The 16,148-nt window shown below is 44.7% G+C and overlaps 1 protein-coding gene across 2 annotated transcripts in view; it reads left to right on the top strand.

Moving 5' to 3' along the window:
* The window catches only part of MERTK (MER proto-oncogene, tyrosine kinase), a 129,413-nt gene that overhangs the window by 71,267 nt on the left and 41,998 nt on the right, over positions 1–16,148 (top strand). For both annotated transcript variants that reach the window (XM_006065944.4, XM_025260577.3), the window contains exons 5-7: positions 2,303–2,389; positions 7,244–7,359; positions 15,493–15,676. In XM_006065944.4, coding sequence (XP_006066006.3) covers positions 2,303–2,389; positions 7,244–7,359; positions 15,493–15,676 — 387 coding nt within the window. The remainder of the gene's footprint in view (positions 1–2,302; positions 2,390–7,243; positions 7,360–15,492; positions 15,677–16,148) is intronic.

Here is a 16,148-nt window from a genome sequence, read left to right as displayed (position 1 = left end):
AGCCTGAAACTAGCATGTAGCTGATTATTCTGTCACCCCTGAAAATTCCCGAGACATTATTATCAACGAAAGTCCATAGTTTATCCAGATTTTCTTAGTCTTTACCTGACGTCCTTCTACTGGCCTAGGCTTTAGTTGTGTCTCCTTCAGCTTCCCTCGGCTATGACAACCTCTCAGACTTGCCTTGTTTTTGATGACATGCATGGCTTTGAGTACGGGTCAGGTCTTTTTTTTGTAGTGTGTCCCACAGTTTGGACCTGTCTGACGTTTAGCTCCTTTTTCTCGTGGTTAGATCTGGGTTCTGTGTTTTGGCGGGGGAGGACCCCAGAGGGGAAGTGCCATTCTCATGACATCACATCGAGGGTACACTCTGTCAGCGTGGCTTACAGCATTGGCCTTGACCTTGACCCTCCACCTGAGCCAGTGTGTGTCAGTTCCTCACTTGAAAGTTTTTCTTTGACTCCCCTTTCCATATCGATCTCTTTGGAAGGAAGTCATTATGTTCAGGAGTAAGGATTAATGCTCCTCTTTAGGAGCGGAGCATCAATATAAAAATCACTTGGAACTCTTCTGCATGGGGGTTTGTCTCTTTATTTAATCACTTGTATGTATTGGTAAAGGAGCTTCCTAGGTGGCTTAGCAGTAAAGAATCCGCCTGCCAATGTAGGAAATGCAGGAGATACAGGTTCCATCCCGGGGTCAGGAAGATCCCCTGGAGGAGGGCATGGCAACCCACTCTAGTATTCTTGCCTGGGAAATCCATCCAATGGACAGAGGAGCCTGGTGGGATATAGTCCATGGGGTCAAAAAAGAGTTGGACACGACTGAGCAGCTAAACAACAAGAGCAACAACAAATGTCGCTATGACTCATGGATAATTATCTTATACTTTGGGTTACAGTCTAATGCTACTTTATCTTCTTGCTCGACTTGCTCCCACTTTGGCGATTAGGAGTTGTTTAGCTCCTGTGTCTCTTTGCCGCCGCCCCCACCCGTCCCTTTGTGCGTGTGTGGGTGTGTGTGTGTCGTAGGTTTTATATTTTGCTCAAGGCTCATCTTAGATGTTTACTGCTCCAAACTGAAAATCAGCATTTCTCCGAGGAACTCTGGCTCCTTTCACTGGCGAATAGTATTATAAGAAGCCAAGCGGGGACTTCCCTGGTGGTCCAGCAGCTAAGACTCCATGCTCCCAGTACAGTACATGCCGAAACTAAGACCTAGTGCAACCAAATAAATACAAATATTTTTAAAAGAAAGAAACCAAGGTCTTGGGACTTCCCTGGAAGTCCAGTGGTTAAGACTCTGTGCTTCCAATGAGGAACTCAGATCCCACATGCCACACAGCACAGTCGAAAGAATTAAAACCGTAATAAAAATAAGGAAACCAAGATCTGGATTGCTTCTCTTCCTTTCTCCTTAAAATTAATGAATCAACGGAATATTTTTCATTTGTAAGATATCTTCAAACCTCTGAAATGGTATAATTTTTCTTCATTCAGCACCAGTGTCTTCAAGTAATAGTGATGCCTTGTGTTTACATAATTCCTTATGAATACATTGATTTTTACTATTAAAAAAGGATCACTGCAACGGAAATTTCATTCATTGGAAGTTTTACAAACTGTGGCTTTTGTCCTGCTGTTTCTGGAGTCCTGACATGTCCACAGTATGTAGCATAGGATATATGGGAATGCTAAGCATGGGGTTGTCTAGGTGAGCCCCATAAACCACTTTTCTTAATATTGGGGCCAGCAATTCCTATTGCAGGCTTCCCAGGTGGCACACTGGTAAAGAATCTGCCTGCCAGTGCAGGAGATGCAAGAGATGTGGGTTCGATCCCTGGGTTGGGAAGATCCCCTGAAGGAGGAAATGGCAACCCATTCCAGTGTTCTTGCCTGGAAAATTCCATGGACGGAGAAACCTGGAGGGCTACAGCCCACGGGGTCGCAGAGTTGGACACGACTGAGGGATTGAGCACACACACAATTCCCATAGCTCCTTGCTGAAATTTTAAAACTAAATGATACTGCTTTGCTGCCTCATGTCTCACCATTGGGAAAAAATAAAGAATTTTAATGAATTACAGATGTCTTTTAAGCCCATTGTTGCCTTGCTCCTGGTACCTAGGGTTTAATCCTAGGTTTGTTTTTCAAACACCAACACACATTTTTAATTAACTTTGCGTTTATGGCTTGAAGCACTGAACCACAAAGTAAAAGGATGCCCAGACTTCCGCAGGATTCTGATAAACAGCAGCCTGCCTCTCCACCCCTGGTCTCATGGGTCTCTCCTTCTCCTCTAGGTCTGACCAAGACCACAATCTTCAGTTGTGAGGCCCACAATCAAAAAGGGCTGACCGTGTCCAAAAGCGTGCAGATCAACATCAAAGGTAAGTGTCAGGGTGTGGTCTTGCAGGGGAAACACTGTGAGCTGTGCAGCCAGCAGCCTGGGATTGAGCCCTGGCTTCCCTTGACCTTGAACAAGTCACTCAACACCTTCAGGGTGCCCCTCTGTAAAATGGAGACAATTACAGAACCTGTCTCTTCCTGAGGGTTCCATGAGATAATGCGAACAGAAATACTCCTAACAGGGCCTCACACTTGTCTTTGATCAACAGTAACTAGTTTAGTTTTCTGCTCAGTCAGAGAAGAAAATAGGCTGAAATGTTGACCCAGATCATCTTAGGTCCTCTTTTTACTTTTTACTCTTCCACACTGAACTAGTCCCCATTGATCTAGGGATGGGCTGTGTCCTTCCCTGGGCAGCTGGAGCTGGGGCCAGTCCTCCCAGCAGCTGCTCTGAGGAGGGAGGAGGTCAGAGTCATGCCTCTCCTGGGGGCCCAAGGCGCTGGTCCCTCTTTCTCCTAATCTCTGTCCCACCCCTTGCTTCCCCTAGGCTGGGATGTAACAAAATGAAAGGCAGGTGTTTGAAGGCACACCCAGGCACCCCCTTTCCAATCCAACATTCTGTCTCTTCCTCCCCCTTCTGTGGAATCAAAGATATTTAAACCTGAAACTTTGAAAAAATTGATAGAGATGAACCTATGTGCAAAGCGAAATAGAGACACAGATGTAGAGAGCAAACTGAAGCTGGGGTAGGAGGGATTGGGACTGATATATATATACTATTGATACTGTAAAACTGTGTATAAAATAGATCATAGATCATTAATGAGAGCGCAATATATAGCTCAGGGAATGCTACTCAATGCTCTGTGGTGACCTAAATGGGAAGGAAATTAAAAAAAAAGAGGGATATATGTATATATATAACTTATTCACTTTGCTATACAACAGAAACTAACACAACATTCTAAAGCAACTATACTCCAATAAAAACTTTTAAAAAATAAAAATCTGAAACTTGAAAGGAAAACCTTTTGTTACCTTTTCAAGTCATCTCCTTAACCTTTCTCATAGAAATTCAAGGAAATGATATGTTTTAGTATTTGTTCTTAATTTATATTTTAATTAATGAATGAATTTTTATTGAAGTACAGTTGATTTACAATATTGTGTTAATTACTGATATACAGCAGAGTGATTCAGTCTTTACATATATATATATTTTTTAATATTCTTTTCCATTATGGTTTATCACAGGTTATTGAATATGTAGCTCTTGGTGATCTACAATAGGACCTTGTTGTTTATCCATCCTATATATAAAAGTTTACATCTGCTAACCCCAGCCTACCATTCCATCCCTCCCTTAACCCCCTCCACCTTGGGGGTTATTTGTTCTATTCTCTACATTATTTGTTCTTAATTTAAATATTGAGAAGGAAATACTGAGTTCGTACTCCTTTTGGTCTTGTCCTTGGAGGAAATGACAGAGGGAAACAGCAGAGTGTGTTTAATAATGAGTTAAAGGGTGGGTAAGGCGTAACAGAAGACTCAAAATTCTGAGGCATTGTAGTTTTTAAAGGTGCTGATGTCTGTTGCTGTTGCTCAGTTGCTCAGACGTGTCCGACTCTGTGCGACCCCACGAACTGCAGCACACCAAGCTTTGCTGCTGATGTTTATCTTCAGCAAATCAGCTGGAAGAAGCTATGAGAGGGCATTTGCTAAAATTTAGCTGGAAAGGAAAAATGAGCCAACCGAAAGTTATTACAAGAGGAACTGTATAACTTCCTTCCTTCATTACGAATTGCATTATTACAATTTTCAAAAGAAATGCTGGGAATTTCTGGAATCCACCAGTGGGTGTAAATTTATAAAGACATTTTCATAAAACATCAATGTCTTAAAGTTTAAAACTCCATAAAATGAGAAGCACTTCTTGAATTTTATGCTTCAGACAGAATCTCAACTAGGACTTTAACAAGTCCTATTTCTGAAACTCCGGTTTTGGGCTTTCTTAAACATGTATGTCAAAGCAATCAAAACTCCCTGCCAATCTGTCATCAGTTGAGGTGTATGTGGCCAGATTTGGATCTGGAAAAGCAGATAATGTGTTTAGGAAAGTGAGTCAAATGAAAGGCTGGCTTTCTCATTCATCAAGCTGTGTGTCTCCTGGTAAAACTGGAATCCTGAACATGCCCAGTGGGTGCTTAATATGGTCTTTTCTTCCCCTCATCTGTGCCTCCTGTCTTTGCCTTCATCACCAGTACATCTCTCCCAGACCTCGTGCGTGTGTTACCTCATTTCATCCTCATTTCAGCCCCATCAAACAGTGCAGTCTCTCCCCATGTAATAGAAGAGAGAGCTGAGTGGAGAGGGCATTGACCTGTGCCACGCGGGCCATGCAGCCGATTAAGTGGTGCTCACACCCTCCAGCCTGGCTGGTCTGCATGCTGGTCTGCTCCCTGCTCCCACAGCCAGCCACCAGTGTCCTGTTGAGAGATATGGAGCTCTGGGGTGAGGCAGACCTGAGTTCAAGTCCCCATTCTGTTGCTAATGAGCTCGGTGAGCTTTGGCAAGTTTCTAACTTCTGTGGTCCTCAAATTTCCCCTTCCATCTATGGGGATTGTAAGACTACTTCTCTCATAGGGTTCTAATCATGATCAAATGAAGTCCATAAAGATTCCTGGCACATAGTAAGCACCCATTCAAAAACATTAGTCGTCTTTTTGGATTATAAATGTTGTGTGTGTGCTGGTTGCTTAATTGTGTCTGACTTTGCAACCCCGAGGACTGTAGCCCACCAGCCCTCTGTCCATGGGCTTCTCCAGGCAAGATACTGGAGTGAGTTTCTGTCCCTTTCTCCAGGGGATCTTCCCAACCCAGGGATGGAACCTAGTGTCCTGCATTGCAGGCAGATGCTTTACTGTCTGAGCCGCCAGGGAAGCCCATAAATGTGGTTATTAACATTAATTAAGAGTTTAGGGACTTCCCTGGTGGTCCAGTGGTTAAGATGTTGCCTCCCAACGCAGGGGGTGGTAGTTCGATCCTAAGTTGTGGAGCTAACATCCCACATACTTCACTTTCAAAAACTCAAAATCTAAAGCAGAAGCAATTTTGTAACAAATTCAGTAACAACTTAAAAAAACTGGTCCACATCAAAATATTACACATATCAAAAAAAAAGTTTAATGTATGAGTATTCTCTGGCAGTCCAGTGGTTAGGACTTCGGGCTTTCACTGCCAAGGGCAAGAGTTCGATTCCTGGTTGGGGCACTAAGAATCCTGCAAGCCTAGTGGTGCAGCCAAAAGTAAATAAATAGATAATGAAAGCAGTGTTGATTCACAAATTTTAATACGTTAAAAACAGATCTGTGTTTCATGCTATCAATAATGTGTTGGATTCTATTAATAGTAGATTATTAGTAGCAATCTATTACTAATGAATACCTAGCCATGTCCCACCTGTGACTGAGGGCATCACATGGTCATTACAGCCTGCCTTCCCCTCCCCATGAGCAGATGCACTTGGCTCTTGGGCTTGAGCTGACTCTCGCCCATTTCCTCGGCCAAGAAAGCTTCCTTCCCTCATCACACAAGTGCACAGGCACACACGCATGCATGTTCCCACGGTGCCCCTCTTCTTCTCAGGGCAGGCCACTCCTCTTCAGTTAATGTAGGGCTCCCCAACTCAGCTTTTAGCCGAGGGATGAAGCCAGATGTTCAGGTCCAATTCCTGGGTCCAAAAGATTCCCCTGGTGTAGGAAATGGCAACACACTCCAGTATTCTTGCCTGGGAAATCCTATGGACAGAGGAGCCTGGTGGACACAGACCATGGGGTCTGAAAGCAGTCAGACATGACTGAGCGATTGAGCACACACACAAAGGCAGATAGAAAGAGAAAAAATGGAACTAGTGACAGATCTCCTGTTTGTGTGCTCCAAAATCACTGTGAATGGTGACTGTAGACATGAAATTAAAAGATGCCTGCTCCTTGGAAGGAAAGCTACGACAAACCTAGACAAGAGTATTAAAAAGCAAAGACATTACTTTGCAGACAAAGATCCATCTAGTCAAAGCTACGGTTTTTCCAGTAGTCATTTATGAATGTAAGAATTGGACCATAAAAAAAGCTGAGCACTGAAGAATTGATGTTTTCAAACTGTGGTGCTGGAGAAGACTCTTGAAAGTCTCTTGGACTGCAAGGAGACCAAACCAGTCAATCCTAAAGGAATTCAACCCTGAATATTCATTGGAAGGACTGATGCTAAAGCTGAGACTCCAATACTTTGGCCACCTCATGTGAAGAGCTGACTCATTGGAAAAAACCCTAATGCTGGAAAAAATTGAAGACGAAAAGAGAAAGGGGTGACAGAGGTTGAGATGGAAAGATAGCATCACCAACTCAATGGACATAAATTTGAGCAAATTCCAGGAGGTAGTGAAGGACAGGGGAGCCTGGCATGCTGCAGTCCATGGGGTTGCAAGGAGTAGGACACAGCTTAGGACTGAACAACAACAGTAACAACATAAGGCAGATAGGGAGGACCATAGCTCTTTGCCCTCATTTACAGTACCAGTGACACCCCTGCACAGAGCAGGAGGAAATGGATATCTCCCCATCCTCGTCCAGCTAAAAGTTCTCATGTCATCAGTGGGCAGGAGCACAGGTCTGCATCCCACGTCTCTGGTCCAGGCAGAGTCATCCTGTCACTGCGAGACCAATCTAGAGGTTATACGATCACCCTCACCCAGAGGGTGGCTCCTCTTTAAAACTCGTGCTTAATTTTCCCAATCTCAAGAAGCAGACATGGGCTTGGTATTAATGTACCTGTTTGGTAGCTGTGACCTCCTGTGGTTTATAATTGTGTGTGTGGTGTGTCTTTTGTCTTTTACGTAGCAATTCCCTCCCCACCTACCGAAGTCAGGGTCCACAACAGCTCCGCACACAGCATCCTCATCTCCTGGGTCCCGGGTTTTGATGGCTACTCCCCGCTCAGCGATTGCAGAATTCAGGTAACCTTTCTTGATGAAGAGAAATAGCTATTTGGGGCTCAGTGACTCTGCCTGACTTATTTTACACCTGAAGAGTGGCACAGACGTCAAGTTGACACCCCTGTTCAGAAGCTCTTGGCCTCCTGCCCGCCCTGTGTCCGCCAGGCACACGCCGTTTTGTGATGTTCTGACTGCCTGGGGCGCTGTGCCCTTCTTTGTGCGTGGTCCAGGGTCCAACTGGAGGAGAAACATGTTTCTAAGATAGAACATCATGAGACCAGGGAGAATGAATTTTTAAGGTACAAAAACACATCTGGCTTGTGACCAGGAATTCAGAAGCCAGGCATGCTCCAGCCTGGCTCCTCCTGGGTTGGTGGCCATAAAGGACAAGACACAAGTTATCCTCACTACTGAATGTGCCAACTCAGCCTGTTGGAAAAATTGGGGGTGCCAGGCAAGAATACTGGAGTGGGTTGCCATGCCCTCCTCCAGGGGGATCTTCCCAACCCAGGGAACAAACCTGGGTCTCCTGCATGGTAGGTGGATTCTTTACCCTCTGAGCCACCAAGGAAGCCCAAGAATACTGGAGTGGGTAGCCTATCCTTTCTCCAGGGGAACTTCCTGGCCCAGGAATCAAACCAGATCTCCTGTGTTGCAGGCGGATTCTTTATCGGCTGAGCTACACAGGAAGCCCATACTCTATTTATAGTTATTATAAAATGTGGTTATATTCCCTGTATGGACTGGCCTTTTCAAAGATTGTTTCCAGTTACTGAGCTGCTTGAAGAGTCCAAGAGGATCATGAGACTCCTTCCTGTAGGAGGTTGTTACGTTCCCCCCGACCCTGCCACCCTTGGGAAGAGTGGTTCTCGGGGTCGATGTGAGGTAGATAGGGGGCTGGGAAGTGTGAAAGCACCAGGTCACCGCTCCAGGAGGAAGACGGATCTCCACAAGCTTCACTTGCTTTCTGTCTCTCTCCGCCCAGGTTTTGGGGGGCTGTGGTACGAAGAGCCGTCCTGAGGCTGCCAAATTGCAGCCCCCTTGCCCACGTTGGATCCTATGGTTAACCTTTCTGTGGTTATCCTGTCTTTGTCCCAACAGCTAGCTCAGACTCCCTTCACCCATTCTCCTCTCCATCTCTCCAGATTTAGCAAATAGAAATGTAGTTACATTATAATATAATTACACTGCTGACTTTGTGTCATACCTATACCCATAATTATTGGTTGTCTATTTGAACTTCGCTGGAGCAGCCATAAATAGATTCCCCACGTCCAAGGTCAGGAGCACTGGCTACGCATCGCTTGACCCGCCGTGTGGAGATACCTCACATCCAAGGTCAGGGAAACCCCGGTAAGATGGTAGGCGCTGGACCTGCTGTGAGGAGATAACCCATGTCCCAGGGCAAAGGAGAAGCCCCAGCAAGATGATAGGAGGGGCAAATTAGCGTTTAGAATCAAACCCCATTCCCGCCAGAGACGCTCAGAGGGCTCAAACAAACCTTGTGCGCATCAGGACCCAGGGACCCACAGAGACTGGCACAGAACTGTGTTTGAGCGTCTCCTGCAGAGGTCCGGGTCAGGAGTGGTCTGCCGCAGGGACAGAGGCTCTGGGTGTGGGTATGGCATAAGCCCTCTTGGGGGAGGTCACCATTAACCCCACCATCGAACTGCCAGAACTTACACAGGACTGGGAAATAGACTCCTGGAGGGCACAAACAGAACCTTATGCACCAGGATGCAGGAGAAAGGAGCAGTGACCCCACAGGAGACTTTCCTGTGGGTGTCCAGAAGTCTCTGGTGGAGGCGTGGGTCAGTGGTCGTCTGCTGCAGGGTTGGGGGCATGGACTGTGGCATGCCTGCATGGGATCTTTTGAGGGATGTCACCATTATCTTCATTACCTCCACCATAGTTTGGCCTCAGGTAAATAGCAGGGAGGGAACACAGCTCCACCCATTCAACAGAAAATTGGATTAAAGATTTACTGAGCATGGCCCCGCCCATCAAAACAAGACCCAGTTTCCCCCTCAGTCAGTCTCTCCCATCAGGAAGCTTCCATAAGCCTCTTATTCTTCTCTATCAGAGAGCAGTCAGACTGAAAGCCACAATCACAGAAAACTAACCAATCTAATCACGTGGACCACAGTCTTGTCTAACTCAATGAAACTTCGAGCCATGCCATGTAGGACCACCCAAGACAGATGGGTCATGGTGGAGAGTTCTGACAAAATGTGGTCCACTGGAGAAGGGAATGCAAACTACTTCAGTATTCCTGCCTTGAGAACCCCATGAACAGTATGAAAAGGCAAAAAGATAGGACACTGAAAGATGAACTCCCCAGGTTGGTATGTGCCCGATATGCTACTGGAGATCAGTGGAGAAATAACTCCAAAAAGAATGAAGAGACGGAGCCAAAGCAAAAACAACACCCAGTTGTGGATGTGACTGGTGATGGAAGTAAGGTCCGATGCTGTAAAGAGCAATATTGCATAGGAACCTGGAATGTTAGGTCCATGAATCAAGGCAAATTGGAAGTGGTCAAAGAGGAGATGTCAAGAGTGAATGTCAACATTTTAGGACTCAGTGTACTAAAATGGACTGGAATGGGTAAATTTAACTCAGATGACCATTACATCTACTACTGTGGGCAGGAATCCCTTAGAAGAAATGGAGTAGTCATCATGGTCAACAAAAGAGTCCGAAATGCAGTACTTGGGTGCAATCTCAAAAATGACAGAATGATCTCTGTTCATTTCAAAGGCAAACCATTCAATATCACAGTAATCCAAGTCTATGCCCTAACCAGTAATGCTGAAGAAGCTGAAGTTGAATGGTTTCATGAAGACCTACAAGACCTTCTTAGAATTAACACCCAAAAAAGATGTCCTTTTCACATAGGGGACTGGAATGCAAAAGTAGGAAGTCAAGAAACACCTGGAGTAACAGGCAAATTTGGCCTTGGAATACGGAATGAAGCAGGCAAAGGCTAATAGAGTTCTGCCAAGACAACACACTGGTCATAGCAAACACCCTCTTCCAACAACACAAGAAAAGACTCTACACATGGACATCACCAGATGGTCAACACCGAAATCAGATTGATTATATTCTTTGCAGCCAAAGATAGAGAAGCTCTATACAGTCAGCAGAAGCAAGACCAGGAGCTAACTATGACTCAGAAAATAAACTCCTTATTGCCAAATTCAGACTTAAATTGAAGAAAGTAGGGAAAACCACTAGACCATTCAGGTATGACCTAAATCAACTCCCTTATGATAATACAGTGGAAGTGAGAAATAGATTTAAGGAACTCCATCTGATAGACAGAGTGCCTGATGACCTATGGACAGAGGTTTGTGACATTGTACAGGAGACAGGGATCAAGACCATCCCCAAGAAAAAGAAATGCAAAAAAGGAAAATGGCTGTCTGGGGAGGCCTTACAAATAGCTTTGAAAAGAAGAGAAGCAAAAAGCAAAGGAGAAAAGGAAAGATATAAGCATCTGAATGCAGAGTTCCAAAGAATGGCAAGGAGAGATAAGAAAGCCTTCCTCAGCGATCAATGCAAAGAAATAGAGGAAAACAATAGAATGGGAAAGACTAGAGATCTCTTCAAGAAAATTAGAGATACCAAGGGAACATTTCATGCAAAGATGGGCTCGATAAAGGACAGAAATGGTATGGACCTAACAGAAGCAGAAGATATTAAGAAGAGGTGGCAAGAATACACAGAAGAACTGTACAAAAAGATCTTCATGACCTAGATAATCACAATGGTATCCTCACTGACCTAGAGCCAGACATCCTGCAATGTGAAGTCAAGTGGGCTTTAGAAAGCATCACTACGAACAAAACTAGTGGAGGTGATGGAATTTCAGTTGAGCTATTTCAAATCCTGAAGGATGATGCTGTGAAAGTGCTGCACTCAATATGCCAGCAAATTTGGAAGACTCAGCAGTGTCCACAGGACTGGAAAAGGTCCGTTTTCGTTCCAATCCCAAAGAAAGGCAATGCCAAAGAATGCTCAAACTACCACACAATTACACTCATCTCACACGCTAGCAAAGTAATGCTCAGAATTCTCCAAGCCAGGCTTCAAACAATACATGAACTGTGAACTTCCAGATGTTCAAGCTGGTTTTAGAAAAGGCAGAGGAACCAGAGATCAAATTGCAAACATCCGCTGGATCGTGGAAAAATCAAGAGAGTTCCAGAAAAACATCTATTTCTGCTTTATTGACTATGCCAATAAAGCATAGTCACATATGACTGTGTGGATCACAATAAACTGTGGAAAATTCTGAAAGAGGTGGGAATACCAGACCACCTGACCTGCCCCTTGAGAAAACTGTATGGAGGTCAGGAAGCAACAGTTAGAACTGGACATGGAACAACAGACTGGTTCCAAATAGGAAAAGGAGTACGTCAAGGCTGTATATTGTCACCCTGCTTATTTAACTTACATGCAGAGTACGTCATGAGAAACGCTGGACTGGAAGCAGCACAAGCTGGAATCAAGATTGCCAGGAGAAATATCAATAACCTCAGATATGCAGATGATACCACCCTTATGGCAGAAAGTGAAGAAGAACTAAAGAGCCTCTTGATGAAAGTAAAAGTAGAGAGTGAAAAAGTTGGCTTAAAGCTCAACATTCAGAAAACAAAGATCATGGCATCTGGTCCCATCACTTCATGGCAAATAGGTGGAGAAACAGTGGAAACAGTGGCTGACTTTATTTTTCTGGGCTCCAAAATCACTGCAGATGATGACTGCAGCCATGAAATTAAGAGACGCCTACTCCTTTGAAGAAAAGTTATGAGCAACCTAGACAGCATATTAACAATCAGAGACATTATTTTGCCAACAAAGGTTCGTCTAGTCAAGGCTATGGTTTTTCCAGTAGTCATGTATGGATGTGAGAGTTGGACTATAAAGAAAGCTGAGTGCAAAAGAATTGATGCTTTTGAACTGTGGTGTTGGAGAAGCCTCTTGAGAGTCCCTTGGACTGCAAGCAATCCAAGCAGTCCATGCTAAAGGAGATCAGTCCTGGGTGTTCACTGGAAGGACTGATGCTGAAGTTGAAACTCCAATACTTTGACCACTTGATGTGAAGAGCTGACTCATTTGAAAAGACCCTGATGCTGGGAAAGATTGAGGGCCAGAGAAGAAGGGAATGACAGAGGATGAGATGTTTGGATGGCATCACTGACTCAATGGACATGAGTTTGAGTAATCTCTGGGAGTTGGTGATGGACAGGGAGGCCTGGTGTGTCCATAGGGTTGCAAAGAGTCAGACACAACTGAGTGACTGAACCAAACTGAATTGAACTGATTTGAACTTTAAATATAATTAGGTGTGCTGTATTTTCTCTGGCAGTCCTAGTGAAATTGGTCAGAATTGGCTCTACAAGTTATATACTTTTATATTGTTTTTTTAAAATTGGAATTTAATCGCTTTACAATGTTGTGGTAGTTTCTGCTGTACAACAACATGAATTGGCTAAATGTACACATGTATCTCATCTCACCCCACCTGCCATCCCACCCCTCTAGGTCATCATAGAGCACCAAGCTGTTGATTAACAGTGTATTCCCATTTCTGAAGGGACCAAGTATAGTTTTGTAGCAGATTCCCAGTTCATTGCAATTTTAAACTCTGACTTAGTAACAAATGAATGTTTTGGACAAGATTCAGATCCACACACTAGCAGGACACACCCTCTCACTTCCGTTGGTCCTGGCGTTGGTTTCATTCTTCACCCATTTTTGGGCTCTGGACTCCATTTCTATTTTTACCTCTCCCACGTAGTCTTACTGTTTCATGCCCCAGGACCCACCAGCACGGTTACAGAAACCGCGGCTTCGTCTAGGAGTGTGCTGTAAAGAGAGTCCCTGTGAGCGGCAGCAGGCCGGTGCACAGCTCCGGAAACGGGCAGGGGTGGGAGCCAGGGTTTCTTCCACCTTAGTTCCAGTGCTTGGTCACCAGGAAGTAGGTGCAGACTTTAAAGGGAAGGAAAAAAAAATTAATTTCTGCCAACAGCCACCACCACGATAAGCACCCAGCTCCTGGGTTCTCCTCTGGTGTTTCCTCAGGCCAGTGGGTTTCCGTCTTGTCACCCGGTGGAGCCTGTGGGTCTGAGTCAGACGTGAGACTCGAGCCCGGTGCCCCCCTTCATCGTATCCACTGGGGGATTTAGAATTCCGAAATGTCAGCTTGTGGCCCCTTGACCTAAATTTCAAACATATATCTCCTGAAATAACAAGATTGTATATCCACACCCTATAATTTCAAGCCCATTATTATCAGGAATACATTTTGTGGGTTTAAGATTTTTTTCCCAAACTGTTCTTGGTGACTTCTGTTTTGTCCAATACTATTTAGTCTTTTCTGATTTTTATCAGTACATGTTTTAGAAATAGTGAGAAATATGCATTGAAGGCTTCCCTGGTGGCTCAAACGGTGACAGATCTACCTGCAGTGCCGGACACCCAGGCTCGATCCCTGGGTTGGGAAGATTCCCTGGAGCAGGGCACGGCAATTCACTCCAGTATTCCTGCCTGGAGAATTCCCTGGGCGGAGGAGCCTGGTGGCTACAGCCCATGGGGCCGCAAGGGGTCGGACGCAACTGAAGGACTGTCACTTCACTTTCAAAAACATACAGCGAAGGAAGACTCTGCATGATCCCTATCCCCAGATAAGAGGTTTCCAAGAGAAAAGCTGGAAGTTTCCCAAAGACTAGATTTGCTGGGGATTCCCCCCTCTTGCCTACACATACAGAAGACATCGGGAGAGGGATATGGAGAGACTGGTGGTGTTTATGGAGGGAAAGATGGCGTACAAGGACTCAGAAGAAAGAGCTGATAGGTTTTCTAAAGATTTGGAGAAAAGCTTGTTGGAAAAGGTGCAAATGATCGTTTCCTGTATCTCTCCACCAAAAAATGCCATAAAATCTGCATTGTCTGTGTGTGCTTTTGGAGTTGAGTTTATATTGGAGTGGGAATTGGGGGGTAAGAATAAAGGGCATGTTCAAATTAGCCTCAAGACAATAGCAGAATTCCTCAGGTTACATAATGAAATACAAATTTTTTTTTTTTAATTAAGTGTCTCATCTTCTAAAGTAGGATTTGGGAAATGTTCTCTTTAAAGGGTCAGATTCTATATATTTCAGGTAGTTTTTGGTATATTATGTGAAACAACTGGGGAAAAAAGGATCAAGAATTAAAGTGATTCTAAGAGAGGAAAAGCTACTTTTCTTTTCGGTTAAATGTAAATTATAAGGATTATAATGTTCAGTTCAGTCCAGTCACTCAGTCGAGTCCGACTCTTTTCGACCCCATGAATCACAGGCCTCCCTGTCCATCACCAACTCCCGGAGTTCACTCAAACTCATGTGTATCGAGTTGGCGATGCCATCCAGCCATCTCATCCTCTGTCCTCCCCTTCCTCCTGCCCCCAATCCCTCCCAGCATCAGGGTCTTTTCCAACTCTTCTCATGAGGTGGCCAAAGTATTGGAGTTTCAGCCTCAGCATCAGTCCTTCCAGTGAACACCCAGGACTGGTCTCATTTAGGATGGATTGATTGGATCTCCTTGCAGTCCAAGGGAGAGTCTTGGACTCAAGAGCCTTCTCCAACACCATAGTTCAAAAGCATCAGTTCTTCAGCACTCAGCTTTCTTCACAGTCCAACTCTCACATCCATACGTGACTATTGGAAAAACCATAGCCTTGACTAGATGGACCTCTGCTGACAAAGTAATATCTCTGCTTTTTAATATGCTATCTAGGTTGGTCATAACTTTCCTTCTAAGGAGTAAGCGTCTTTTAATTTCATGGCTGCAATCACCATCTGCAGTGATTTTGGAGCCCCCAAAAATAAAGTCTGACACTGTTTCGAAGATGATGATTTATTTGCTCTGTTACCAGCCACAGTGAGAACACTTATTTCAGGCGTTTTTTATCAGGTTCCCAGTTGTTGCTCAAGTAAGTAGCATGAGTAACGCAGTAGTGGGAAATTTAGGGTGTGACCCAAAAGGAAGCAGGTACTTCCGCTCGGTGCAGAGGAAGGGCCATGCACGTTGGATGCGTGGATGCCCCAAGCCTAACATTCCTACTACCTTACTCACGCCTGGTCCACAATTTTACTTTTCATTTAGGTCAAGGAAGTTGAGCCGCTGAGTCATGGCTCAGTCAGGATTTTTAACACCTCGGGTTCAGCACATCTGTATCAAATCGAGCAGCTGCAGGCTCTGGCGAATTACAGCATCAGCGTGTCCTGCATGAATGAAGTCGGCTGGTCTGCAATAAGCCCTTGGATTCTGGCCAGCACAACCGAAGGAGGTAATTCCTGGGGTTCAGAAATGAATATTGTGCCGGATGGCATGTGATGAAATAAATCCTTCCTGACGGGCTGGTTCAGACTTTAACTTTTGTTTGTGTGGCCTTTGTCTCTGGAAGAGAATTTTATGGAGATGACCAATGAAAATGGGAAAGGTGTTTCCTTCCATATAGTAAGCTCCCTACATACAAACCTTTAAGTTTCGAGCTTTCAGAGATGCGGAGGTGCATGTGGTTGCAGCAAGGAACCGGAACCTGTGCTATCGGGGTCAGGCAGCGTGCCTTCCGTCTCCTGTTGCCGGCAGTCCTTCAGCTCTGCCATCTCCCACCTCCTCTCCTCCTCCAGCCAGTAACTCTTCTTGCCTGTTCACTGGATGTCGACCCCTGTGCGCCAGCTGCTGTACTGTACTACTGTACTTTTTAAAACACGAAAAATGTTTTACTTTTGGTTTGCTTTTTTATGTATTATTTGTAT

The sequence above is a fragment of the Bubalus bubalis genome, chromosome 12 (assembly GCF_019923935.1).
Source record: "Bubalus bubalis isolate 160015118507 breed Murrah chromosome 12, NDDB_SH_1, whole genome shotgun sequence".
Taxonomy (NCBI): domain Eukaryota; kingdom Metazoa; phylum Chordata; class Mammalia; order Artiodactyla; family Bovidae; genus Bubalus; species Bubalus bubalis.
Note: the sequence above shows the minus strand (reverse complement) of the source record. Positions and strands in the feature narration are given on the sequence as shown.